Source organism: Perognathus longimembris, chromosome 18 (genome assembly GCF_023159225.1).
Source record: "Perognathus longimembris pacificus isolate PPM17 chromosome 18, ASM2315922v1, whole genome shotgun sequence".
Taxonomy (NCBI): Eukaryota; Metazoa; Chordata; class Mammalia; order Rodentia; family Heteromyidae; genus Perognathus; species Perognathus longimembris.
Genome location: NC_063178.1, coordinates 6,739,053 through 6,766,223, shown reverse-complemented (window position 1 = coordinate 6,766,223; position 27,171 = coordinate 6,739,053). Strand labels below are relative to the sequence as shown.

The window sequence follows — 27,171 nt, the reverse complement described above, 5'->3', positions numbered from 1 at the left end:
CACACACGCATGCACGCACACACACACACACACACACAGAGTAAAGCTACCAGTTCCTCTGGTCTCATAATACAACCAGCCACGTACACTCACACACGTGTACACTCAACGGTCTGCCAGGATTGGACTGTCCATTAAGAGAGGGGCGGGGTGAGTGAGGAGAATTTGAATGGTTTGGTGTGAAAAAAGTACCACCTTTATTGCAGGGTATCTGAAGCACATCTCTGTGCCCCACCCGGTTCCATCTAGAGGAACGCATATTCTTCAAAAAACTCCCTCAAAACACAGTGCCAGAGGCTGCTGGCTCACACCTGGAATCCTAACTACCCAAGAGGCTGAGATCTGAGGACTGCAGTTCAAAGCCAGCCTTGGCAGGAAAGTCCACGAGACTCTTCTCTCCAGATACCCACCAAAATAGCTGGAAGGGGAGCTGTAGCTTAAGTGAAAATGCTAAAGGACAGTGCCCCGGCCCTGAGTTCAAGCCCCAGGACATGCGCGCGCACGCACGCACACACACACACACACACACAAATTAAATAACTCTTCTCTCCACTGCAAGCTTTACATGTCTGTACCCTACCCCCACCTCGCCCCAGGATGCCCCACCTCGCAATTGGTAGAAGGCATAAAGTGACCTTTGGCACTGGGTAAGACCTCCTTACAAGGGTCATTTGGGCAACCCGTATCGCTGAGTCTCCAAATGACACACGACGCCCTCTCCTGCCCGGGATTTGAGACGACAGAGGAAGAGGCACTGGTAAGCAGAACCCACGGGTGTTTCCACCCACCTGTCCCACAGGCCCTACACCAACGTCACGTACGACACCACGACAGCAAGGCGAGGCTACCTCTGCATTTCTGAACGCCCCACCACGCGCAGGGGCAGCCCACAGAGGAAGCCTCCCTCGGACCATCTTTCTCCTCCTGAGAAACGGGAGAGGAGAGCCGGTCTCCTCCCTGGCTTCTCACACGGTTCGTCTTGCAACGGCTCGGAGGTTCCAGCTGCATCCCGCTCAGCTTCTCACAGTCCAGCACAGAAGTCAAGGGGTGACTTTCGGGTCACACCCCTGCCACACACACACACACAAAAAAAAAAAAAAAAGGAAGAGGAAAGAAAAAGTGCGATGCAAGCGGCTCCAGGAGAACAGCTGGTTCACGTACTCCCGGGACCCCAGAGCTCACTGGGAAAGGAGACCCCGAGGATGACATCTGCGGGGCTCCCTTCCACTCGGGTAGCCACCTGTCCCTTCACTCAGGGCTGCGGAGGCAGGTGGCATCGTGGGAGCCGGGTGTGACCGGCACAGCGGATGGGCAGAAGTTCCCCAGTCCCTTCTTCTTGGGGGGCATTTCCCCCCAGTCCCCAGAATGCATAAAGTAGCTACGTAAAAGCCTCCAGGCGTTTGTTGATCGTCAAGACGTAAGACCAGCCCTTATTCAATCCCAAGATCCTTGGCCAATCTGGTGGCCCTGGCTTGCAATCGTGTCAGGCCAGGACCACAGAAATGAAACCAAACCCCGCCCGGGGGGTGCTCGGTGTCCCTTCTCCAGGCCTTCTCCCGCCTCCCCCATCGCTCACTCTCCTCCCCCAGGCTCACAGGGAGGTAGCTGGAGGCCCCACATCCCTGGGAGCCCCGAGAGAGCAGAAGCCCGGGAGCTCTGCCACGCGCCACAGGAAGGGGACCCCGTGGGCTTTCTGGTGTCTCCATCATCACAGTGGGGCGGGTGGGAGGAGGGGGAGGGGTTGCAGCTGCTCTTCCTCCGGCAGACTCCCCTTCTCCACCCCCACCACACCCCAGTTCAGAAGAAGTCCTTGGCATCATTTGGTCTCAGGTAGATGGGAGGGCAGAAGCCAAAGCGGCAGAAATGGAGATGGAATGGAACTGATGCGTCTTCTTCAGGGTTTACCGGAGGCTTCCTTGCCTTTCATGTTCTGTTTGTAAGAGAGAAGGAGAGGAGGGAATCAGGACTGACTGCCGACTGTGTGTCTCAAAGCCATGCCACGAGACGGCTCCCCCGCCTTGCACGCCCCAGGACCACGGTATCATGAGACAGGTGAGCGTGTCCAGGTAGGTCTCGGCACAGGACAGGCAATACCGCACGCAGGTCGCTGAGGGGAGAGGCTAGACACAGCCAGCAGCCTGCTAAGCACCAGCCAAAGGGAACTCCGGAAGAAAGGGAGTGCTAACTGACACGAGACTTGGGATCCTTCAGGTCTGGTGGGTCCCACAGAGCTACTGACAGAGAATGGAGGATCATGGGACACAGAGCCCTTACTCACGCCTCTTTAGAGAGACCCCTCCACTGCCCCTGAAGCACAGTGCTGCCCCTACTGGCCACATCCAGACAGAAGCCAGGCCGAGGACATCTCACATCCCGCCTCCTGGCGTCCAGAACCCAGGCACGTGAGAACCCAGCTGGCGAGATGACTCGGTGGGGTCTCTACCCTGGTTTTGGTCTCAGGGGTCCTAACAGAAAGCCTCCCTTCTCAGGCACTGGAGTAAGACACCCCCCCCCCCCAAAAAAAGTGTCCTTAAATCAGTGGGGAGGTCACATCATGGCTGCTAATACGAACAAGGCTTTAATCTCTCCCTCGAAAATAGAGACACGACTCTTCTTAGTATTCCCTCTGATCTTTTCAGCATCTCCCTCCTCCCCCCCACCCCCCAAGGACAGGCTCCTAGAGAGAGGATTCACACAGAGGTACAGAAAGAGCTGCCCTTACCCCCCACAGAACTAAGGGTGCCTGCCGGCGACACCTCTAGAAAGGAAACGCTCAGAACTGGATGGCCACAGAACCACTACTCTCATCTGGGTAGGACTCGGGAGCCTACAAGGCCAGAGCCTTCTGTAGGAGGGGAGATCTCTGGCCGGGTCCTGAATCTTGGGGTCTACAGAGTCCTAGTCCAAGTTGTGGGTTGAGCAGGGGCCGGGGGAGAGTGAAAGCAAGGCTGCTGCTGGCTTCAACCGTCGACCTCACAGGCCCCGGCCTCCCGCACGCATGTGGCATTAGCCAGGCGACCACAGCAGAGGACAGCCACGTGACGGCGATGTCCACGTCATCACTCACAGGACCCCTGGCGCAAGACACATGGAGGCGGAGGAGACAGATGGAGAAGGACCTAATGACAAGGACGCCACTCGTAAACGCCTCTAGCACCAACATACGAGCCACATACTCCACAATGGCCAATCCGCACAAGACCACGACCACGATGCCCTGCGGCTGAGATGCTGTGACTCGGAGAGATGCAGGGAGGGACAGAGGGACATGCACTGGGTCGTTTACCTTTCCAAAGTTAGTAGGGAGAAAACTTTGAGAAAATGTGACAGACAGTTCGTCTTTCAAGCGCAGTAGGGAAGAGAAAACAACAACAACAGGTTGGAACATAGGAAATATATATATATACACATATATATAGTATTCTGTCTATGGTATAGATTTGTCATTTCAAAATAAAGGCTTCATGCTGAATGCCTACTGGACTTTCAGTCTCGCGTGTAGTGTCTGGACAGTCATCATTCCAATGTGAGCAGAAAACCAAGATCACCGGCCGTCTTCAGACCCCAGGGGCTTCCCTCCTTCCAAATCTGAGCATCCCAGCTGCTCGTGGGAAGAAATCCCAACCCCACTGGCATGGGGCAAAGTGGGCATCGACACACAGATTCAAACCTAGACGCTGCCCACCAACGACTGAATCACAGAAGCTATCATCCATCCAACAGGCCCCTCGCAGATGCCAAATACTTTGCCAAGAGGGAGGGGAAGAAAAGGACGGGGGGATTCAAAATCTCCTGCAGAGTTATTTTCTCCATTTTATAGATGAGCTCCAAATACAGGGGCCAACAGCAGAGCTGAGATACAAAGCTGGCTTGTCCTGAATTTCATCATCACCTTTGGTCACCAAGATTCAGAGAATCAAGACAGATCGATGATCCGACACAATGACTCACACTCCCGGGCTAGCCTAGACCTTAACAGCCCCACAACAGAAACCGACCAGATTCTGGAGGGGGTATTTTTACTAATGGGGTGGGATTCTAGCCAAAAGTACAGTGAGTTTCACCTTGGTGACAGACAAAGTTCAGAAGACATGCCGATGAACCGGAATGGTCTGAATGCTGGGGACATTTTGTTTCAGGCTCCCAAATCCCAGTGGTTGTTTTTATGCAGGAATCCCTGCTCCCTAGCCCTTGCGTGGGCATGGTGGCATGAGGGACAGATGACACCGCACTGTGACGATGCCGTGCTGTTTGAAGATGGAAGGCCACGGACAGACCCACCGTTAGGCAGGCCAGGGGAAGCAGCTGCATACAAGTGAGCTGCTGCTCACCGGAGCGGAGCCATGCCCCTTAGGCTGCAAAGATCAGGGAATTGTGGACACACCAGTGGGAAGACAATATCCAGCCTACTCTAAGAAGCTGGTAGAAAGGAGGAAACTGCCCATCTGAGTTCCCGGTCTACCACGGGCTGCTGTGGGCAGGTCACCTGACTTCAGCCCTCCTCTTTAAGCAAGACAGGAACTACCTGGCCAGCCTCTTAAAGCTATTGAAGGACAAGAGATGTGAGGGTTGGGATCTCCCATTCTTTAAGGGCTCTACGGGAAGTACACGACTATGTGTAGTACCTCCATGAGCCAGGCACGGTGCCAAACCACTCCTGCTTCCCCAAAACGAGCCCTACTCTTCAGCTCCTAAGTCTAACTTTCACCGCCCCAGTTCCTGCAGGAGCTTACCAAGGTCACCTAACTCCTACACAAAGGGAATAGCGGGGGAGATGGGACTGGAAAGGTGGGGTGACATTGTCACGGTGGTTGTTCTACAAAGGCCAAGGGTCCATCTGCCGTGGGGAATCACCACAGCAGAAGACACGCTGCATCATCTACCTGGTAGCAGCCGGAGATAATACTGAACTAGAAGTTTCTACAGAGAGCTCTGACTGAAGGAAGGGGCAATGTGATAGGTCTGACATCCAAGTGGTACATGCTGTTGATTGATGAGGACTAATGCTTGACGAGGGTCCCCTACAAGAACAACTGGATTCCCAAGTAGGGTTTCCGTGTGCACTTCATCGAAGCACCAGCAACATCTTGGAGAGGGGGACGGGTATACCTCCTTGTGTATTTCTTTCATAGATTAGGCTCTGAGTAAATTTTCCTTTGTGAATGAAAGGATACTCTTCAGGGAAAAGGTAAGACATAAAAAAAGTTCAGACCCAGCCCACGGCTTGTGCCTGTGATCCTAGCTACTCAGGAGGCTGAGATCTGAGGATTATGGTTCAAAGCCAGCCCAACCAGGAAAGCCTGTGAGCCTCTTATCTCCAATTAACTATCCAGAAAAAAAAAAAAAGAGAGCCAGAAGTACAGTCAAGTGGTAGCATGCTAGCTTTAAGCACAGAAGCTTAACAACAGTGCCCTATGCCCTGAGTTCAAGCCCCAAGACTGGCACCCCAAATCTTACCACCCAAACATGACACTAAGAGGGAAACCTGGGATGTATACCAAGCTCCAGACCCTGCACCTGCAGACACAACCCAGAACAGGGACTGTAAAGAAGCCTGTGGTGACCTCTACAGAGGTCGGGACATCTGACTGAACATCGGATGGGCCACCACACCTCACATCCTGCACTAGAAAAATCCATGACTTCTCTTCTCCTTCCTCCCCTGTCCATCTCCTCCTCCTCCTCCACGGAAAACCTCAGGACGCTACATAAACTGTCCTATCCTCAATATTTTAACCAGCGAGAGGCCACACTGGCCAAGCAAGCAAGAGAATGCAAGCAACAGACGAATTCAGAGAGAAATACTTACAGACAGGCTTTCCCTAGCAAAGGCTGCAGGAGAGAAGGTAGGGAAAGAGAGAAAAGTCAGTCAGGACGCAGGATGCCATCCCCAGGGTGAACCCCAACCACCCTCCACACTCGGCCCAGCCAACATCTCCCGACATTTCTCCTAACAGCCTGTCCCGACACAGCCCGGGCAGCTCTGAGCTGAGGAGGGACAGGGCGGACTGCTGCCGTGGTGTCTCTCGACGCCCACCACGGCCCCCTCCTGAAGCATCCTGCAGTATCGAACCCCCACAATGCACCTGTGGAACGGCCTAGAGATGCTACTTCGGTACTGCTCAGTTTTCCTTTTTTAAACCCTCAGACTAGGGAGCTGAAACCGACACATGGGGCAAGTGAAGTAAGGTAAGGCGACCAGGTCGTTAAAAATCCTACATTCTCTCAGGAAAAGAAAAAAAAAAAGTGGGGGACAGGAAGATCACAAGCTCAAGGCCAGACTTAACTACACGCAGCAAGACCCGGCCTGGTGTGAAAACTCCTACACGTGTGCTAGAGGCAGAGCTATTACCGAAGCCAGGCTCCCACCCAATGGCTCCATGGATACGGACTTGTTACTGCAAGCGTTACTGCCCATTCCATGGGTCAGAGAACTGAGGCCTTGGGAAGGTTAAACGACCTACCAAGGCCTTAACCCTGTCCCCCACCTCACATTCCAAACGCCAGGAGGTTAAAGAAGCGCCAGGAAAGACACAAAGAGGGGGTGGACTGTACATCAACACCCCTGAAGGCGACGTAGTACTAAGCTCACGAACAGACCCAATCTGGAATTCGGTATCGCGTGTAAGAGACCAGCCGAGGGAGTACCAGCAAGCTCCGCCCTTGGGGTAGCACTTCAACTGGAACCCAGAGATTTTTTTTTTCTCTCTATCTCACCTATTTGCAAAGGTTTGGGACTGAAAGCAAGCCTTCATATTAAGCCCAGCCACCAAATAGCTTCCAGCTTCCAATCTGAGCTAAGCAAACGGGCGGAATCTGGTTGGGTTCCCAGGTTTTGTTCTGGTTTTCACTACCTGCTGAAGCAGGTGTTTGGCGACAGGCGCTCTTCGTGGTTATCCAGCCTGAGAGCTGGTCTGCACAGCTCTGCAAATGCCAAGGTGGCTCTGTGATCTGTGGGGCCCCAGCTCTTCTGCAACGGGGATGACCACAAAGGAATACTGAGCTGTGGGCGGGCAGAAACATTGGTCCTGGGTCCACATAGATTGATGCCCCCGAGACCAGTACTGGAGGAAAACGGAGGATTGCTGCAGATTTTGTTTTAGAAATCTCAAGCTATAAATGTGAACAAGACGCTGGGAATGTGGCTTCGTGGTAGAGTGCTTGCCTGGCGTACATGAAGCCCTGGGTTCGATACACAGAAAAAAGCTGGAAATGGTACTGTGGCTCAAATGGTAGAGTGCTAGCCTTGAGCAAAAGAATCTCAGTGCTCAATCCCTGAGTTCAAGCCCCAGGACTGGGGGAAAAAAAATGTGAACAAGAGGCCTGTTGCTGGTGGCTCCTATCTGTAATCCTAGCTACTCAGGAGGCTGAGATCTGAGGATCACTGTTCAAAGCCAGTCCAGGCAGGAAAAGTCTATGAGACTCTTACCTCCAACTAGCCAGAAAACCAGAAGTGGCACTGTGGCTCAACGTGGTAGAGCACTAGCCTTGAGCAAAAAGGGCTCAGGGACAGTGTTCAGGCCCTGAGTTCAAGGTGCCACAATGGACAAAAAGAAAAAGTGAACAAGATTCAGACATTTTACTGTTTCTTCTGCTCTATCTGGTTCTGCCCAGTAAAGACCATCCCCTTAGATAGGGGACCCAGGCAGGCAAAGTCAGTCAGTAAGGAGAGATATTCAGATAGGGCTTTTCTTTATTCCCCCCCCCCAAACAAAACCTGTCACACATACTCATACACACACACACACACTCACGTGCACAGATACACACACGCATGCGCACGCATCCACACACCTACATGTGGATGTATGCACATACCACCTAAACCACACCCTACAGAACACGCACACAGACCCACCCACACCTCCACAACACACAGGCCCTCACACCTGCTGGAGAATGTGAACACACTCAGTTCCAAGCCTGGGCTCGCGCCCACCCCTACCCCCCCCCCCCCCCCCGCCCCGGGGCCCAGTTCAAGGCAGGAAGAAGAGGGGAGTCACTGACTTGTCCGGGCAGCTGCGTGGGCACCTCCGGGGGCAGGCAGCTGGGCAGGGCAGCGGAAGTAGAAGCCACATGCTCCTCAAAGCTGTTGATGCGAGGTTTTTTGGTGGGTTCGGGGCTGGCTAGTGGGGTGACACTATTGCGTCTCATGAGCGGGTTAGGTCCCTTCTTTGCATCCTAAGCAAGACAAAGACAAAAGAGAGAAGGCGACAGTTACAAGAAACGGGGAGGAGGGGAGCTAAGCCACATTTAAAAAAATAAACAAATAAAGTTCACCTGCTTGTGGGTTTTAGGGGTACAACCAGACGGCCCAAGCCGTGTGAGCAGAACCCTGCCCTGTGGACTGTCGCTCGCTCAGCTGGTGTTGGGGTGATGGCTTCCTGCGTTCCTCCCTCAGATCATTCCCAAGGGTGCGGGGAGGGAAATCACTGCAGCTGACAAAGTCAGAGCCAAGCAAGGCTCCACCTGCTCCCAGCCCCTCCCCCTCGGCTGGGCGCGGGCCACCGAGCGGGCCACATCGAGCCGGACCAGAGAGGCGTCAACGCCACACCGGGCCGTCTGGCAACCAGGAGCGAGGACCGGCCTCTGTCAGAGGACACGGTGACCTTTCCCGGGGCTCCCCACAGGGCGGGCCTACGGGGAACATCAGCTAGGCCCAGGGCTCGAGGCCAGGGCTGTCCACTCCCAGCCTAAGCAAGCACGGCATCTTGGGTTCCCCTCCTTCCAGAGGGGAGCTGGAGGCACGGGGGGGTGGGACCGGGCGACACGGGCCGCTTCCACCCGGTCCACGGTGGGCGCTGGAAAGCGAACCGGCCCACGGCTCACGCGCTCTTTTCTGTTGCTGCTAGATGCGCTGTTGGTCTTTGTTTGGTTTCCCCTGAGGGTCTCGCTACAAAATCCAGACGGACCTCAAACTCCTGCTTGCCACCACCAGTGTGTAAGGCCCCGCTCAGCCTGCTGTGTGCTCTTACTGCCCAAATCTGACGGCCACATTCCCTGGAAACAGGGAAACCACCCATGTTCCCGACTCGATCGATAGAAACTCCTGCTCCGCGTAGAGGGGGGGAGGGGCTGCCTGTAGTGGCAACGCGTTACATTTGGAGCAACAGCCTGCACAGAGCAAACTTAATAAACTCACTTGCACACGGCACACCCGGACAGACAAAGGATCTGCTCAGTAGAGGATTCAGTGCGACCCACACACCCCCCAGATCTCGGCGCTCCCTGAGGTGAAAAACAAGACAGCCCGGCACCAATCCCCTCCCGCCCTGCTGCCTTCCTCAATGCCATCAGACTCTTGAGTCATTACGAATCAAACCAAGCTTCTGGAACTTTCCTGAAAGCACAGTGGTAGGTATCTGAAGAAGCAACAGCTCCTGGGTTTGGGGTATGTTCAGAAGAGGAGGCTGGAAAAGGCCGGCAGACAGCAAGGGCAGGGGTGACATTGTCCAAAACTGTATTGTTTGTTTACCTGATTTACGTAACTATAACCTCTCTGAGTATCACCTTTATAACAATAATAAAAATGTTTAAAAGGCCGGGCACAGGGGCTGAGGATATGGCCTAGTGGCAAAAGTGCTTGCCTCGTATACATGAGGCCCTGGGTTCAATTCCCCAGCACCACATATACAGAAAACGGCCAGACAGGGCGCTGTGGCTCAAATGGCAGAGTGCTAGTCTTGAGCGGGAAGAAGCCAGGGACAGTGCTCAGGCCCTGAGTCCAAGGCCCAGCACTGGCCAAAAAATAAAAATAAAATAAATAAATAAATAAAAGGCCGGGCACAGGTGGCTCGCGCTTATAATCCTCGCTAGTCAGGAAGCTAAGATCTGAGGATCGTGTGAAGCCAGCCCAAGCAGGAAAGTCTGTGAGACTCTCATCTCCATTGACCACCAGAAAACCAGAAGCAGAGATGTGACTCAAAGTGGTAGAGCGCTGTCCTTGAGTGAAAAAGCTCAAGGTCAGTGCCTACTTAGGCCCTGAGTTCAAGCCCTACAACCAACCAAAAAAAAAAAAAGAAAAAGAGAGAAGGATGTAGCTCCGTCCTTAGCGCTCACTTCCCGGGTCAAGTAGAAATGGAGAGAGAGCACACAAAGCAAGGGAAAGGATGAATCGATCCTGCGAAGCCACGGGAAGGCCAGGGCAGGAACGCAGAGGTGCTGACCGACCGAGGCAGCCAGCCAGACTGAGCACAAACAAGGCACTCAGCCAGAACCCGGGCACAGAGCCCCCCCCCCGCCCCAGGACCCCGCCACGTCCCGGGCGTGATGAAGGCCAGGAGAGGGCGCAGGGCCAGACTCACCTCCGACCTCTCCCGGTGCGTGCTCACCGACTCCACGTTCAGGTAAATGGACTCCACGCGGCAACCTGAGCACCAAGGGGGAGGAAGAAGGTGACTTCTGTGAAGGGGACCACCCACCTACAACACCCCAGCCTCGGGAAGACGCAGGCCCTCGGACAGGGCTGGCAGGGGCGGCCACTCACCGTAAGCGACGGGGGTCAGTTTCAGGACGGTGTGAAGCGGACATTTCAGGTAGGGCATCTCTTCTGAAGAGAGACATAGGATGCACGATTAGATAGGAGACTTGAGGCAGGGAGAGGGAGAAGGACATCCTGGGGCCCATCGTGAGGGCGTCTGCCACGTATGGACCCCAAAGGCTAAGCCCAGGCAGGGGCACTGGCCCCCCCAGGACACAGCCCATCCTATAGGAAGCCCTAGAAAAAGACACCTAGCCCAAAGAACACAGTTCAAACACCTGGGCCTGGTGTTTCCTGCCTTATCATCCCAGCATGAACGAGTCAGGGGAAGGAGTAGGTCGAGTTCAAGGCTAGGCTGGGATTCACAGACAATTCCAGATCCGCCTGAATGTCTAGGGAGAGAGAGAAAGTCTGTCTCCAAAACCAAAACAAACAGAACCAAAGCCAACGACTCCAAAAGAGGATTAAGAGTTGTTGTCTGGGGCTGGGGATATGGCCTAGTGGCAAGAGTGCTTGCCTCGTATACATGAGGCCCTGGGTTCGATTCCCCAGCACCACATATACAGAAAATGGCCAGAAGTGGTGCTGTGGCTCAAATGGCAGAGTGCTAGCCTTGAGCAAGAAGAAGCCAGGGACAGTGCTCGGGCCCTGAGTCCAAGGCCCAGGACTGGCCAAAAAAAAAAAAAGAGTTGTCCTATGCTCCGGTCTGATCTTGGGGTTCAACTGAAGCTTGGGCAGACCGAAGGCAATATTTTGACAGTTTCCTTGGTTTCCTGAGCCGTGTGTTCCGGGGAAGGGGGTTGATGGGGCTGGCCCCCGGAGACCCAGGCTGGAGGCCCACGGAGCACCAACTAAGAGCCCGCGAGAAGGCGCTGGGGGGGGACAGAGGGCCCGGCCACCCACACTCGGGCCCGTTTCCCGCCCCCCTCCCGAGGCACCGCCCAGCTGCCGCACCCGCGCTCTTATCCAGGAAGTAGGCCAGCAGGCAGCGCAGGACGGCCTGGTGGGAGATGACCAGCACATTCTCCTGGCGCTCCAGCTCCATGATCACAGGCTCCAGGCGCTGCACCAGGTCCTGGTAGGACTGAACACAGGGCCCCGGGGGCCATGTTAGACCAGAAAGCACTCGGGCACGAGCCAGTGTCATCCCCTCCCCGCTTGCCTTCCATCCATCCATCCATCCATCCATCCACCAACCCAGCCAGCTGCTCGTGGGGGTCCCCTAGACTTCCAAAGCTCTGTGCGAATCACACACACGCACACACACACACTGACATACACACACATACACGCACACACACTGACCATCATCTGCGGGATGCAGGAAGGCCCGCAGATGGCCCCCCACCCCCACCCCGCTCACCTCGCCCGTGGGGTAGCGGTAGTAGTATTTATCCTGCTCGCGCAGCGCGTACTCCTCGGGATAGGTGTCTCTGATCTCCTCGTAGGTCAGCTCCTCGCACACGCCCTGGCGGAACACAGCGGCATTCGACGCGGGGGGAACGTACGCACAGGGGCCCCGAGATTTCAGCAGAGCCCCGCCCCCACGTCCGCCCCCCCCCCCCCCCGAGACTCACGGCGTCGATCTCGTTGAGCGCCTTCCACTGCTCGTAGGGCAGCCGCAGCGCCTCGGCCGTCTGGATGGTGCTTTTCAGCTGGCTGGTCCACACGCGGAGGTCCTTCAGGTTCTGCTCCTCCACAAACTTGCTCAGGGCGCTGGCGAACTGAGGGGTGCAAGGGGACACAGGGCGCGCTGACCTGGGGGACCCCTCGCCTCCTGGAGGCAGGGAAGTGCCTCAAAGGACCTCGCACTGATGTGAGGGAACTAGGCACGAGGCTCACGCCGGTGACCCCAGCGACTCAGGAGGCCGAGAGCTGAGGGTCAAGGTTCCCGGCCAGCCCAGGCAGAAAAGGCTGTGAGGCTCATCTCTAATTAACCGCCAAACGGCTGGAAATGACGCTATGGCTCAAGTGGCAATGCGCCAACATGGAGCGAAAAAGCTAAGGGACAGCACTCGGGCCCTGAGTTCAAGTCCTAGTACCACACGCGTGCACGCACGCACGCACACACACACACAACACACACATGCTGGGCACTGGTGGCTCATGCCTGTAATCCTAGCTACTCAGTAGGCTGAAATCTGAGGGTTATGGTTCAAAGCCAGCCTGAGTAGGAAAATCCATGAGACTCTTATCTCTAATAAATTACTCCGAGGGGCTGAGAATATGGCCTAGTGGCAGGAGTGCTCGCCTTGTATCCATGAAGCCCTGGGTTCGATTCCCCAGCACCACATATATAGAAAACAGCCAGAAGTGGCACCGTGGCTCAAGTGGCAGAGTGCTAGCCTGGAGCAAAAAGAAGCCAGGGACAGTGCCCAGGCTCTGAGTTCAAGCCCCAGGACTGGCAAAAATAAACAAGTTACTCCAAAAAAAGCCACTCGTGGTTGCTGTGGCTCAAGTGGTAGAGCACTAGCCTTGAGCACAAAGAGGCTCAGGGACAGCATCCAGTGCATATTCTCTTCTTCCTTCCCCTCCCCTGGCAACTTTCAACTCCCCTAGGCACGGGAGCTGGCCTCCTGGGGGGCTCCCCGTCAGCCCCCACCCCTCGGCCACCTGCGTCTGTCTACCTTCTTGCCTCGGCTGGACAGGCCGGAGTCGCCCCCGATCTTGCCCTGGAGGTTGAACTCGTTCTCGCCGTGCCGACACAGGTAGATGGTGCGGGGCTGCACGTGGATGTTCATCAGGTAGTACACGATGCGGCTCTGGATGTGGTCCTGAACTCGGTTGACCAGGAACCTCCGGCCCACGTCAATCACTTTGATCAGCGACAGGTCCCTGCGGAGACAAGCCACCGAGGACTTCCAGGCTGGCCTGCCCCGCCAGCACAGCCAGCCCTGGCCTGGACAGCTTCCAGAACATTCCAACCCTGCAACGCTGGACTGAACCAATGCCTGGGGGTTACACACCAAGGAGTCGGGGAACAAAATAAAGACAAAACCACCTCCATAATCAGCTGGTCAAGAGGCCAGCTGATCACCCAGGGGAGGGAGAAAGAAGAGAACCGAAAAGAAAACGAAGCAACTACGGAAGGCAGGGCTGCTGCTGGGTTCAACAGTACGTTCATACCCTACATTGGTACGGTATTGGGAAGATTTGTATCAACACGGGCTTGTTAATCCAAGTTCCTTGGTGTTTGGTTTGGCTTTTTTGTGTGTGTGTGTGTTGAGGCAGGGTCTTGTATGTAGTTCTGACTGCTCTAGACCTCCTGAGCCTCCCGCTTCACCCTCCCAAGGGCTGGGATTACAGGCATGCAACGCTACACCTGGCTTGGACAATTTTGTGGATGTGGGACCAAGAGATTAAGCCTGCTGGCTTCATGCATCCTAGGCAAGAGTCCCAAGTTCTCTTGCTCATATTTCTTTGTTTTTGTTTTTTGAGATAGGTTCTAACTGTACCCAGGCTTCTTCTGGCCTTCGCTTCCTAAGTGCTGAGTTATAGGTATGCAATACATGGCCAGCTTCAAGGACTTTTTTATGAATGCCTTTTAAAAAAAATGTAATACCTTTTAAAATGCATTTATACGCATAGCTGAGGGTAAGGGCTTTGGCAGAAGAAACAAACCCTAAGAACCCTTCATTGAGAGATGTTCCCCAGTCAGAATTACCTGTCACATTTATCGGGGTCAAGGGGCTGGTAGCTGGCTTCATAGCAATTGATTCTCTTCATGAAGTCGTCCATGGCTTCTGCCGAATTGCAGTCTTTGTAATCCGGGCTGGAGATTTTCACTTCCTATAACACCACAAAAGAAGCAGCTGATGAATCACGCTGGAAGGCTTTCTGCTTAGATTAAGCAGGATTTGGAGCTTTCAAAAGGGGAAAGCCCAGAATGGCTCAGAATAAAGATTATCCTACCCAGCATTTAAGAGGAAAGAAAAAAAAAACGAAAAAGAAAGAAAGAAAAGAAACTAAGGGTTGGCACACAGCCCCATGATGACATGGGGAAGGCATCTAGGAGAGGCAAGAGAATTTGATGGCCACGAGGACAGACACAGGAAATGGACAAGGAAGTCGTTAATGAGCAGCTAGCTCTGAACCACCAACTCAGTCAGCATCAGTCCAGTCATAGAGTCACCACCAGACAAACTGGCCCTCCACTGAGCTGAGCCCTGCGTAAGTAGGTCCTACAGTGTTCCCCATACTAAGAGCAGGTCCTTGGTGATAAAAAGGCGCAATAGGGGCTTGATGGACTCTCTCCATCTGTGGAGAAAGAAGCAACACTCACTGAGGGCTACCGTCTGTAATTACAGCTTCTCTGATGAGACCCCAGCTTGTCAAGGGCTGCCCTTCTGGGTAGAGACATCAGGAGCCTTGTACATCTTAAAGGAACTCAGAATGTCCCAATGTCTGTGCTTTGTGTCAGCTCTGGGACTTGTCAGTGCAAGGAGACACTCTTCAAAGATCTAAGTCCACAGGGAGTTCTCCCTTCATGAGTACAAAGCTTCAGACAAGAGAACGAAAAGGCCCAGAGGTAGACAGATGGCAAGGATGGGTGCCCAATCATTGAATGGCACTTAAAAATGGTTAAAATTGAGCTGGGTATAAGTGGCACACACCTGCAATACTAACTACTCAGGAGGTAGAGATCTGAAGATCATAGTTCAAAGCCAGCCCAGGAAAGAAAGTCCTTGAGCCTTTTATCTCCAATTAACTACCAAAAAAGCTAGAATTAGAGCTATGCCTTGAGGCAAATAGCTCAGGGACAGTACCCAGGTCCTAGGACCAACACACACAGTATATGTATTTTGCAATAAAAAATATCTATCCAGCCAGGGGTGAGGACAGACTCCTGGACATCACCAGCAAAATTGCTTTGAGGCTTAGCGGGGGAAAGAGATTTCTAAACACAGAGGATGAGGGCAAATGGTAAGCCGTGTTCATGGACAAGCTAACAGATAAACTCCTAACTAAGCACATTGCGAACTACTCACTGCAGGAAAAATGATTTCGCAGCTGCTCTGTGCTTCATTACCAAGCGGACCCAGGAAAATGAAACTGAAAGCCCCCAGCAGAGCCCTCTGTGCAATCCCGTCTACCCGCCTTCCCTTGTACATTGAGACTCTTCCTTTGGACCCACTCTAAGTCCTTCAACTCATTTCCCTCACCTCAAACAGTCTTCCCTAAATATGAACTCAGGTCTCAGAAATGCCCGTAGACATTCCTTGTAAACTGCCTTGGAGAGGCAAACCAATATACCCTGAGCACAGAGAGACAGCACAGTGTTCCCTGCTTTTCTTTAGGCAGAGGTCCTATTCTGCTTTGTCTAAACTGGGCAGAAAAATGAGCTTCGATGTGAGAAAGAGACCTGTGATAAAGGCTTCATAGCCACCATTTCTGTTTATGATCTCTTGCCATCAAACAATAAAAATAAATTAGCTTAATCAAATTATGGTGCCAGTTACCCTGGATTTATCCAGGCCAGCTACCATTGGCATGGCGGAGTCAAGGTGCATGGTATACTGCAGGTTCAGCAATGAGTAATCAGCAGAGAGTAACTGTAACGATGACCTGGAAGGTCTTTCTCCAGCCTCCTGAGTTCCCAGATTGCCCGCACCTGCCTATTCCTACCATTCAGCCATCTTGATGGCTCCTGCCTCCTGTCCCATACCTTCCGCTGTCTTCTCTCCCAGCTGCCTTGCTCCCAACCACCTATGTAAACTCCCCCGGTCTCCCCCCTTCACCCGACACGTCCTAGACAAGACTGTGTACGACTATCTGTCATCCTCAAAGACCCCGGACAGAGCCTAGCTAGAACTACCGCGCAGGTCTGGGTCACAGACCATGCTTCTAAGTTCACACCCCAGTGCATTCTTAGCACCACCAACCACGAGGCAGGAGGTGCGGCCACTCCAAGGGCTTGGTTTCTATTCAAGGCCTGACCTACTTTCCCTATTCGGGGGCCTGGCCTGAGTTCCTACTTTTTTGTAGGATTGCAAAGTTCTTGCAGCCTAAGCTCCACTCAAACAGGGCATCCCGAGCGGCTTACCATGATGTTGGAAGCAACCACCGTAGGGTCGTCACACACAGATTCGATGAAAAATGCCTGGCGGGAGCGAGATGAAAATGTCAGCAAAAGAACCAATTGCCACCCAAGGTCAGTGTCAGCACACGATCGCCAATCCCATGTGGACCGCCACCTCCCACCCTTTCCCAGCCCGATGGTGCAGGGACCAGGGAGCCCGCCGGTGCCCCCCGGAGCTTCCTCCCGCAGGGCTGGCTGCGACGAAACGCCCACTTCAGCTCACCTTGAAGTCATTCTCTTTGGCAAAATGCAGGATCGTGTGCCTTCTCTCTCGGGTCGTATTAGTAGCATCAAAAACCTGATTGGGGGGGGGGGGGGAGAGAAAGGGGTCAGGAAGAGGAATCTGCCGTGTGAAGGCGATGACGATGTTAACCGACACTGCCCAATCAGTCACACCCGCCAAGTCCAGGAATAACCTCAGAAATGATCCTCCAGGAGGGACCGTGCCCCTCCCCCCACCTCGGAGGTCTCCAGGGACGTGCTCCCAGAAGCTCCTCCCTCTCCCCCGCCTGACCTCGAGCTCCTAGGGGTGGATGAGCAAACAGGCCAGCAGTAATGGGCCGGTGGGAGGGGGAACAGCCAGCTGCCCACTGAGAAGCGGGGTGCCGAGCACCTAGACCATGCCATATGGCTGTGTCCTGGCTCTGGGCATGGATTCAGGCCAGGGAAGACACGGCCCCACCCCCCCCCCCCCGCCCGACTTACCGCAATCTGTCCCCCTTCCTTTGTCAGGTAAGTCTTGACATCTCTCAGGGCAGCTAAGGCACACTGCCTGCAAGACAAGAAGAGAAGCCACGCGTCAAGAGCATGCGCTAGGGAAGCCGAGCAACCCCCCCCCCCCCGCCCCAACGCGGGCACCGCCGGCCCTTCTACACCTGCACTAGCCAGCCGGCTCTGCCCCGGCTCCCGACTGGAGGCCCCGGGCACAGGGCGTCCGGAGCCCTCCTTGGGAGGTGGGCTTCCTGCTTGCTTGAACCCTGGACTCTTTCTCCTGGGCTGCGTGCGACCGCACAAGGGTGTCACCGTCACCCCCCGTTGAGCAAGAGGACGACTGGCAAGGAGAAGGACTTGGCTCGCTAACGGGGAGGAAGCCGCTGCGGTTCTGGCTCGCAGCGGCTCAGCGAAACGATCTGGGAGCAGGTGAAAGCCGAGAGTGGCGGAGAGGCCCACGTGTGACACCTGTGACGGCCACCGGGGGAGCAAGGCGCCCCGGGCCGGCTCTCTCTCATCCTGAATCTGGATGGGAGGCAAAGGAACCCCCCCACCCCCCAAAAAAGAACTTGAGTGTGCAAAGCAGCTCGTGTCTTACTTTCGGACTCTCATGGCCTCTTCATTGTCGGGACGGAAGAAGTTATAGGAGCTGTACTGCTTCACGACCTCACGCCGGTACTCTCCCACGTTGAACACTGGAGGAGACAAGACAGGCCTGGAGGAGGCAGCAGGACGAGGGGGAAACCCACCAACACCGCCCCACACACAGTGACCACCTGACACGGGAGCCAGAGCCAGGCGCTCACAGGCGGGACGGGACGCGTCAGCTCCTTCCCGAGGGCAGTCGGAGAGGGAGCTGCCCCGCGGGTCCCAAACCACCCTGCCATCCCACCCCACCCGCCTTTCCCTGCGGCCGCCCTACCACCCAGCCTCCAAACCCAGTCGTCTACCACTGGGCCAAGACGGAGGCGGTGGGAAAAGGGGAGAGCCGTAAGTCTAGTTAAAAAAAAAAATAGGGAGAGTGATGGGGGTTTTTTTTTGCCTGCGGTGTCTAAAAGTGAGTGGGTCTCAGACCAAGGAGATATATTTAATAGGAGGGGCTGGGGGGGGGGGGGGTATCTTAGCATGTGCAAGGCCCTAGGTTCAATCCTAACACTCCCTCTCTTCTGTTAAATGAGTTGCTGAGAACTGTGGGGAAGATAGCAAATATTAAAAAACAAAATAGAAAATTAAGAAAGAAACTTATCTCCAGCCCGTGCTGGTGGCTCACGCCTATAATCCTAACTACTCAGGAAGCTGAGATCTGAGGACCATGGTTCAAAGCCATTCATCTCCAATCCACCACCAGAAAACCAGAAGTGGCACTGTGGCTCAAGTGGTAGAGTGCTAGCCTTGAACTGAAGAGGTCAGGGACAGCGCCCAGGCCCAGAGTTCAAGCCCCATGACAATTAAAAACAAAACAAAACCCCACTCATCTCCATATGCCAGGTGCTGGTAGCTCACACCTGTAATCCTAGCTACCCAGGAAGCTGAGATCTGAGCATCATGGTTCAAAGTTAGTCCAGACAGGTGAATCCAAGAGACTCCTCCTTCCAATTAAGCCAGCAAAAAAGCCAGAAGTTGGAGATATGGCTTGAGTGGTAGAATACTAGCCTTGAGCAAAGAAGCTAAGCAAGAGCATAAGTCCTGGGTTTAAGTCCCAGTATAAAAACAAATAGTAAAAAAAAAAAAAAAACAACAAAAACTAGTCCCTCTCCTCAAGACATTCGTGTTTACTTGAGAAAAGCAGGCAGAGAAGAGCAGCAGGGGGCATTTGAGGAGCATCCGGAAAGCAAAGTGACCACTAGACACAAAGGGAATTCCGAGGCTAAGAACTGCAGAGAAAGAGATATGAGAGAGAGCTCATGGAGCAGGTGAAACCGGAGTCAGGCAGAACTTAGGAGAGTGGGAAAGAAAAGATGGGCCAATGAGACCAAAGCCAACAGGAAAAAAAAAGAATGGCATAGACACAACTGGAATGGACAGTCGGATCAGACTTCATGACCCTGGTATGGACCTGTCCAGGAGGGAGCCCTGCCCCTGGGCACCGAGAGCTGGAGGAAGAAGGTCAAGTTTTCCGGTCGACTGGCAAGTAGCGCTCACTCTGAGGGTCGCGGCCCGAGGGCTGGCTCACCTTTCGTGGGGACTCCGATCCAGTTGAGGTAGCGAGTCAACTTCTTGGAGATGTAAGTCTTACCCCGGGCAGGAAGGCCCACCATGACAATCACCGTGGGTGAGTTGGTCAGCTTTGGCCCACAGGCTAGAAAAAGCCATCAAGAGAACGGTCATCACTCAAACGGCAAAAGGTAAAGCAGACTTTCAAGAACGGCATGGGAATCGGAGCTGTGGCTCAAGTGGTAACGTGGCAGCCTTGAGCTGTCCCTGAGCCCAGGCCCTGAGTTCAAGCTCCAGGACTGACAAGATACCTGTATATACAAAGAATGGGCACGAGAGCGTTACGTCATTTCCCATCCCAAAGCCCCTGGCACCTGACAAGCCAATGAAACCAGATACCCTAGTCTCCAGAGCCCTTCCTCTTGCAGGGCAATCACATTTTCCAGGTTATACCTGATGAAGGAAGCAACACAATAAGCTATGACAGGCCCTGAGCCCCCACCAGAGACCCCAAAGACTAACACCACAGTGCAACACCCACGGAAATAAGGAAGAAACCCTAGCACCAGGGAGGATGAAGTGAACAGGACAGAGAGGAAATTCCCAAATGCAGAATGTAAACTAAAGAGACCAAAGAGGGACACTCGCCCGGTGCCCGTGGCTGGCTCACACCTGTAATCCTAGCCACGCAGGCCGAGATCTGAGAATCACAGTTCAAAGCCAGCGGGGACAGGACAAAGTCCATTGGACCCTTATGGCCAATGAACCACCAAAACAGCCAGAAATGGAGCTGTGGTTCAGAGTGACAGAGTGCTAACCTTGACCATAAAGCTCAGGGACAGTACCAAGGCCTTGAATTCAAGCCTCAGGACTGGCACAAAACACACACACACACACACACACACACACACACACACACACACACACACGGCTACTGGAGGTGACAACCAGGAAGCCAAGAGACAGAAAGAAGCTAACCTTCCTTTAAAAAAATAAAAAGTAAAACAAATTCTGAAATCTTTTTTTTTAACTTAGAACGTTAATTTTTAAAAGTAAATATCAAATGCAAGTAGGTCAGAGACCCGGAAGAGCAGACCCTACGGAGGGAGAGAGGGGCAGGGGGACACCCCCATCCCGGGGCCTCCCACATGATTTCCTGATCCTCCGGCCCTCTCCACATTGCCTCCAGATTCTGGCAGGTGCCAGGGTCTGCCGAGGGACTAGCTGGTCACTCAGCCTCAAGCAGAACGCTCACCTCCCCCGCCCGCCCTCGCAGAGGCGTCCTTGGCTGGGAGTTCCCTCCCGGCCTCTACGGCCCCCAAGGAGTGACCCACATTCCTGAGAATCTCAGTAAAACCAAGTCGCAGGGCCCAAGGTTTTCAGGAAGCCGACAAAGGAAGCCCGTCCTAGAAACCGAAGGCCAGCGCCTCCTCGGCGGGTGTCTCGCCCCTGAGACTCTCAGGCCACAACTGCGTCCCAGTGACAAAGAAGCACCCACGCCAGGGGCCGCCTGCCAACTCCCTGTCCTCACTTCAGAAGCTCAGGCCACACCACCGATCCAGGCGGACGTCAGATCTTAGACAGGGGCTCAGACCCGAGGAGGAGCCGAAGGCTGGAGGGTGTGGAGGCGGGAAGGGGAGGCTGCCAACCACCTTAGGTGACATGACGGGGTGCCTGCACCTGATTAGAAAAAGCACTTCCAGACAGGTGCCCGCGGCTCACGCCTGTCATCCTAGCTACTCAAAGAGGCTGAGATCTGAGGGTCGTGGTTCACAATCGGCCTGGGCAGGGAAGTCTGTGAGACTCTTATCTCCAGTGAACCACTTCAAAAATGGACGTGGAGCTGTGGCTCCAAGTGGTAAGAGCTCAGGGTCAGCGCTCAGGCCCTGAGTTCAAGCCTCATGACCGACCAGAAAAAAAAAGGGGGGGGGGAGGAGAAAGAAAAAGCACCTGTGAGCCTAAAATGGACATTGACCATGATCCCAAACGGGAGTCAGTAATCTCCCAAACACCACCGTGCATTCTGGGATCTGCTTTCCAGATCGGCGGGCTGGGGTCCAGGGGTCCAGGCACGAGGGGGCAGAGGTCAGCACCCAGGTGAGGAGGAAGACAACGTGAGGGTCTGCGCAGGCCCAGTGTCAGAAGACACACAAAGCCTCCCCTATCTCTGATTTCCCGAGGCCTGGAAATACAGATTCCTAGAAAACAGAAACTGATCACTGCCACGCCACACCACCAGCGATAAGTACCCCACGAGGCAACCGGGCCCCAAAGGGGCTTACAGCCCGGGGGACAAGTATTTTTCCTGAACACGGCAGGCCCGAGGTGTCCAGGAGACTCTTCTAGCATTTGCAGAGGAGCTTGCACACTGGAAAAGTGGCAGAGACCACTGAAGTTCGCTCACTTGGGTCTGGAACAAAACCCACCCAACCCACTGGCCCTGGGTCCTCCTTTCTCCTTCTCTCAGCAGGGTCTCCGTGACCCCAAGTCACCGCCCCTGAGACCATGCAGCCACGGCCAGTTGGGGCACAACTGTGCGTGCGTACGGCACGCTTGGGCGGGAACCAGGCCCGTGGAGCGGAGGCAACAGCTGACTGCGCTATCAAATCGGGGATTAAGCCCATCTGCTAATCACAGGAGCAAATCTCCTCTGGAAGGAGACAGCAAACAAATCCGTAAGCGGCCGAGTTAATTCCTTCGGACAAAAGTCCAGGCTGAATGTCAAACCCAAACAAACCATCACGCCCTTCGGTGGCCGAAGCAGACGCTGGACTCACTGGCTCAGATTTGGGTGAGACATCACCAGACACGGCAGCTTCAATCTACTACTAAGCATGTCTTGGGCCTGCGGGTGGGAGAGGGATACACGAAGGCTCCCGACCAAGTCTCTGACTTTTATTCTCTTTCATCACCCTTGTGCATTGGTAGACCGATCACCCATGGGATCTGGAAGGCCAGGCTCGTGTGGTCTCTGCCCGGCATGAAGGGTACAGCCCGGAGTCCCATAAACAAGAGGCCCAAAGCCCAGCCATCACCTCCCTGGGTCTTGGACAAGTTCTCATCTCTCTGCGTCTTTTGTCTTCCTTTCTGTACAACGAGGGGACATGTCACAGACACTGGTGTGGAAATGAACTGTGACCTAAGTCGCCGGAAGCGCTTCCTGCAATGCCCGGGGTGGGAGCCGGCCATCATGGCTGCCTTCATTCTAGAGGCTCATGGCAAAGTATCAAGGGACAGGCAGGCAGGGGCCCCGCGTGGCTCTTTCTCTTGTGGAATCCTCTCAAATCTCCTTTCCTTAAGCAAGTGGTTCTCCACCGTCGGCTGAACTTGAGAAACTTTTTAGAAAATCCTAACAATGAATCCTAGCGTATCTGAGTCCCACCACCAGGGGTAACGCTCGCTTGATTTGCGTACAGATGGCACGTTTGTTTACAAATCTCACCCAAGTAATTCTAAGGTACAGCCCATGCTGAGAGCCCCTGCTACAATTCCTGAGGCCCCCCACGAAGACTTCGCAGGTAAATTCTCTGGAACAACCACCCATCTTCCCCTAAATTAGAGAAGTACTGGTGGCTATTAACTCTCCTGAGAGGAAAATCTTTCCATCTGATTCAAGTAAAATACCTCCCTTCCTTTACATGCAACCAAGCCAGGCATGTCTGTCCTAAATCCCGAACAAAACTGTCATCTTACTCTCCCATAGTTAAGAGATGAACAAAATTTTTTTAAAACCCGGTGCTTTAACATACTGTTTCTGTATCTACTCACTAAGACAATCCTGCACTGACCCAGATTAGTACCTCTGCTGGCAACTTTTCACCCTTCTTTTAATTAGCATATATTAGTTGTATAAAAGAACATCCCAATGTAGTAACATAGTCTGTAATACCAGCCCTGCAAAGGCTAAGGCTAGGAGGATTAGGAGTTTGAGGTTAGACTCAAAGAAGAAAAGGAAAACAAATGAAGTGGTACCGTGGCTCAAGTGGTACAGTGCTAACCTTGAGCTGAAGAGCCTGGGAACAGCAACCAGGCCCCGAGTTCAAGCCCCATGACTGACAACAACTAAACTAAAATAAATGGAAATAAAATAAAATTGCACACACTAATGGGTTTCACGAAGACACTTTGTGAACTTGTGTGTTACATACTTTGAGATCATAGTCACCCCTTGTCACCTTTCATCTAATGCCTATCAAGTCACCTCACCACGCTGGTAGGTAGAGAAAACATTTAACCCAGAGGCACATGTGTCCATCTCCGTATTTGGGTTGGGCTGTTCTCCACGGTTCTTCGTATTTGCTTGCGTTTGACTCACCTTGGTGGTAAGCCTCAGGACTCCCAGTATACCATGGCAACCAATTTAGGGAAAAGTTACCTCACGCCCTACTCCAACTGTCATCAGAGAACACATGTACTCTTTGGGGCATTCCTGTAAGAGTGCAATGGAACCACGTAAACAGAGCCACCACTTGAACAGGGCGTGGAATAAGTACCCAGATGTGGAGATTTTTTTTTTCTGAGAAGGAATGTATCTGAGCCTACACCCCAGAGTCACAGAGCAGGCTTTGGGAGGGGGCGGGCCGGCCCAGAGTGCATAGGTTTACACACACACACACACACACACACACACACACACACTCCTCTCCTCTCCTCTCCCCAAGTCTGAATGGTTCTGTGGCAGCCATTCCTTGCAAAATCTGTCTTCGTGAGAAACGTGCAGCCTCCTGGAGCCTCCTGGACAGGTTGGCAAGGCCCGGGAGGAAGAAGGTGCGGTCGCAAGCTGCTGTCTGTCCCTCTAAATCACTGCTGAGCCACACCAACCGCACTCCGAGACCTTGAACAAACCCCAGGCACTCACCTCAGCCCCAAACCTGTGGGCTGGGCGCGGCTGGGGGAGGTGAGAGGGTGGAGGGACAGCATACAATCAATCACACGGGTTCACATGTATGTAACATTAAAAAAAAAAAAAAGCATTGTGGGCCCCACTGAAGTTTACAAAATGCCTTGTGCAAAATATCAGTTTTAATCAAAAGTCCGAAAGAGGTGTGCTCCAGAGCTGGTCTGGCCCAAATCTCCCCGGGGGTGACAACTATCATCTTATTTTACTCAATCTTCATTTTTGGTCTCAACCTCACCAGGATCCTGCCTCCGTGCTGGGGTGACAGGCAGAAAGCACCCCCCACCTCCAGCTTCTCTTTGCCGAGACATTTTCATAAAAACAAAAAGACAACCAGACCTGGGGGGTGGGGGGCGTCCCCCCAAACCGTTTAGCAGACGCCTCTCAATGCTCTCTGGGGAGCAAGAAGCAGAACAAGATACCCCCCAGCGGCTCCCCCAGACCCTGGGGTCCAGCACAGCCCCCCCCCCCCCCGCAGGCTGCACCGCCCTGGAGGAGGGACAGGTCTGGGCAGGGCGGGCGGTGACTCAGAGCCGCGCCGGTCTCCAGGCAAGCTGTCCCATCCCGCGGTGGCCACCCAGAGAAACGTGGCATCGGGGAAACCCAGCCGGCAACCCGGGTCCCCTCCAGGGCGTCAACCTGGAGTCCGAGGTGGCCTCTCAGCCTGCAGACCTGGGCTTGGCAACGGGGCCCTGCCCACCCCACGGGGGCCCTGGGCGCATCGCGGCGGGCGCGGGGCGGCGGCGCCTCAACACCCTTCCCATCATCGCCCTTCCCAGAGGCGGCTCGGCCACGGCGGAGGAAACCCAAGTCTTCGGGGGAGGGCGCGCGGTGAGCTGCCAGCGAATCCGGAGCTCGGGGCCGGGTGTGCGCACGTGTGAAACGCCACCCACCCACCCCACCGCGCCCCGCCGGGCGTGCCCGGCCCCAGACGCACCTGCAGCCCGCGGAGGGCGAGGGCAAGGTGGACCTGCACGGGGAGGGAGGCCGGGGACGCGAACCCCCGAGCGGAGGGGAGTAGGGAAAGGAGGAAGGGGGTGGTGGGTTGGGAAGGAAGGGCACAAACGAAGAAAGGGGTGGCAGCGATCAAGACGCAGCGCATTGAATGCCAACGCCTCTGTGCAATAAAAGATAATGCTTAAAAAACGAGTTCAAAAGAGAATGGGGCGCGTTCGTAGCAGGGCGAAACGGGGGCGCAGAAGTGTGCGCACGTAGCCGGGGAGATGGGTGTGCGGACGGGCACCGGACGCGTGGCTCGTGGGGGGTGGGGGGTGGAGATGGGCGCGCACCGCGGTGCAGAAGCCAGGGAGGAGGAGGGCCGCGCCGAGAGAGGGGCGGCCCGGCGGGCGGGCGGGCGGGCGACCGCGCCCCAGTCCCGGGGCGCCCGGGTGCCGGCCGGGCCTCCCCAGCCGCGCGCTTTCGGCGCGCCCCGCGATCCACCGCAGCCCGGGCCCGGCACCTACCTCGGTGTTTGGGGCGACAGCGCCCCTGCCGCCCGGCCCGGGGAGGCGCACCCCGGCCCCGGCCCGGCCACCCCGCCGGCCCCGCCGGCCCCGCAGCCGGGGAAGCGGCACAAAGCCGCCGCCGCCGCCGGCGCGCGTACAAAGGCCGAGCCCGGCGCGCGGCTCCACCTGCAGCCCGGAAGCGCGCGCGGCTGCACTCACATCTGGGCAACGAGGGCCGATGGTCCACGGGCACCCAGATCTTCTGCACCCGGCTCTGGGTGAGCTCCAAGGGCATCTTCGCGACTGCGCCCGGCGGGGGCCCTGGCCAACCCCGGGGGGGGGAGGAAGGAAGGAAGACTCCGACCCGGGAAGGGCAACGGCAGCCCCGCGGAACAAAAGACAGGCACGGCCGGGGCCGCTGCGTGGGGGAGGGAAACGTGCTTTGTGCGGAGTCCGGGACTCGGCGCGGGGGGCTCGGGGCGGGAGTGGGGGCCCCCGGGGATGCTGGGGCGCCGTGACAGCCGCGCTCCCCGCCGCACGCACGCACGCCCGGCACGGCCGCCGCTCGTCCGCGCTCCGGCTCCGGTGGGGATGCCACCCGCACCGCCCGGCCTTTTAAGCCTCCCGGCCGGCCGGCAGCCCGGCGCGTCAGCGCGGGGCGGGCCGCATTCTTGGAGTCCCAGCCCCCTTTCACGTGGGGCGGAGGCGGGCGGCGCGCGCCCCCTGCGGGCGGGCGGCGGCGCGGGCCGAGCCCCCGGGACCCAGACACCACCACCCCTCCCCGGGGGAAGGGGGGGGGGGGGAGCCCGGCTGCGTTCTTTTCACCCCCTCTTTCCCTCCAAGCAGACCTGGCACCGTTGCCCCTTCGAACTGGAGTCCCTCACCTGAGTAGTGCGGGGCGGGCGGGCTGCGAGGCGGCGCCGTCCGGTGCCGTCCACGCCCAGCTCCACGCATCCTCTACGGACTCACTCGGCCTTCCTAGCGCGGGGGCGGGGGGGGAGCTGCGAACCCCACTCGCTGCTCCGCGGCAGGCTCCGGCCGGGTCAAAGGCCCAGGCCCGAGCCGCTTTGCCAATCGTCCCCGCGAGTCCGCGCGCGCCACCACCACCGCCCCGCCGACCGGAATCTGCCCCCCACGCCACCACACCCCAAGGCCGGAACCCGGGGAGCCGTCTGCGGTTCGGGGCTCGGGGAGGCCGGACGGGCCAGACTGAACTCTGGGGGAGGCAGAGCCGGAGGCGTGGGCACCTTGATTCCCCACCCCCCACACACACACACACTCCAAGCGCGCGATGTGCATGGACTTTTCTGGAACGCGACCCCCCGCCCCCCATTTCCCATTTCCACCTGCGGTGCCTCAACTAACTCTAAGCCCCTGGAGTTGTTACGGGGGGGGGGGGCGTGTG

At 55.6% G+C, this 27,171-nt stretch overlaps 1 protein-coding gene and 1 long non-coding RNA gene across 4 annotated transcripts; one reads left to right on the top strand and one right to left on the bottom strand.

Moving 5' to 3' along the window:
• Positions 1 to 401: 401 nt before the first annotated feature.
• Positions 402 to 26,298, bottom strand: Pfkfb3 (6-phosphofructo-2-kinase/fructose-2,6-biphosphatase 3). 3 transcript variants are annotated; one of them, XM_048367515.1, is made up of 16 exons: positions 25,986 to 26,298; positions 19,444 to 19,569; positions 17,869 to 17,965; positions 17,265 to 17,331; positions 16,783 to 16,857; positions 16,524 to 16,580; positions 14,145 to 14,269; positions 13,108 to 13,315; positions 12,058 to 12,204; positions 11,844 to 11,948; positions 11,435 to 11,564; positions 10,487 to 10,549; positions 10,305 to 10,369; positions 8,008 to 8,181; positions 5,810 to 5,832; positions 402 to 1,930 (listed from the first exon to the last, which is right to left on the bottom strand). In XM_048367515.1, exons 1-16 carry the CDS (start codon positions 26,059 to 26,061, stop codon positions 1,924 to 1,926), a joined length of 1,545 nt encoding a protein of 514 aa, XP_048223472.1. In that variant the 5' UTR covers positions 26,062 to 26,298; the 3' UTR covers positions 402 to 1,923. The 3 variants fall into 3 exon arrangements, with proteins under 3 accessions (XP_048223472.1, XP_048223471.1, XP_048223473.1); XM_048367514.1 differs by lacking the exon at positions 5,810 to 5,832; XM_048367516.1 differs by lacking the exons at positions 402 to 1,930; positions 5,810 to 5,832; positions 8,008 to 8,181 and adding an exon at positions 9,280 to 9,410.
• On the top strand, positions 2,505 to 17,966 carry LOC125366791. The gene is made up of 3 exons (XR_007213973.1): positions 2,505 to 2,524; positions 7,555 to 7,559; positions 17,837 to 17,966. It is a non-coding gene; the product is annotated as an uncharacterized LOC125366791 (long non-coding RNA).
• Positions 26,299 to 27,171: the final 873 nt, after the last annotated feature.

Bases quoted from the DNA above. Each gene is read 5' to 3' on its own strand.
- Pfkfb3 (XM_048367514.1), bottom strand. From the start codon at position 26,061: ATGCCCTTGGAGCTCACCCAGAGCCGGGTGCAGAAGATCTGGGTGCCC. The intron at 17,332-17,868 runs GTAAGACACGAG...CTTGTCTTGCAG, and splicing joins GAGGCCATGAGAGTCCGAAA to GCAGTGTGCCTTAGCTGCCC. The intron at 12,205-13,107 runs GTAGACAGACGC...TGCACCCCTCAG, and splicing joins TGTCCAGCCGAGGCAAGAAG to TTCGCCAGCGCCCTGAGCAA.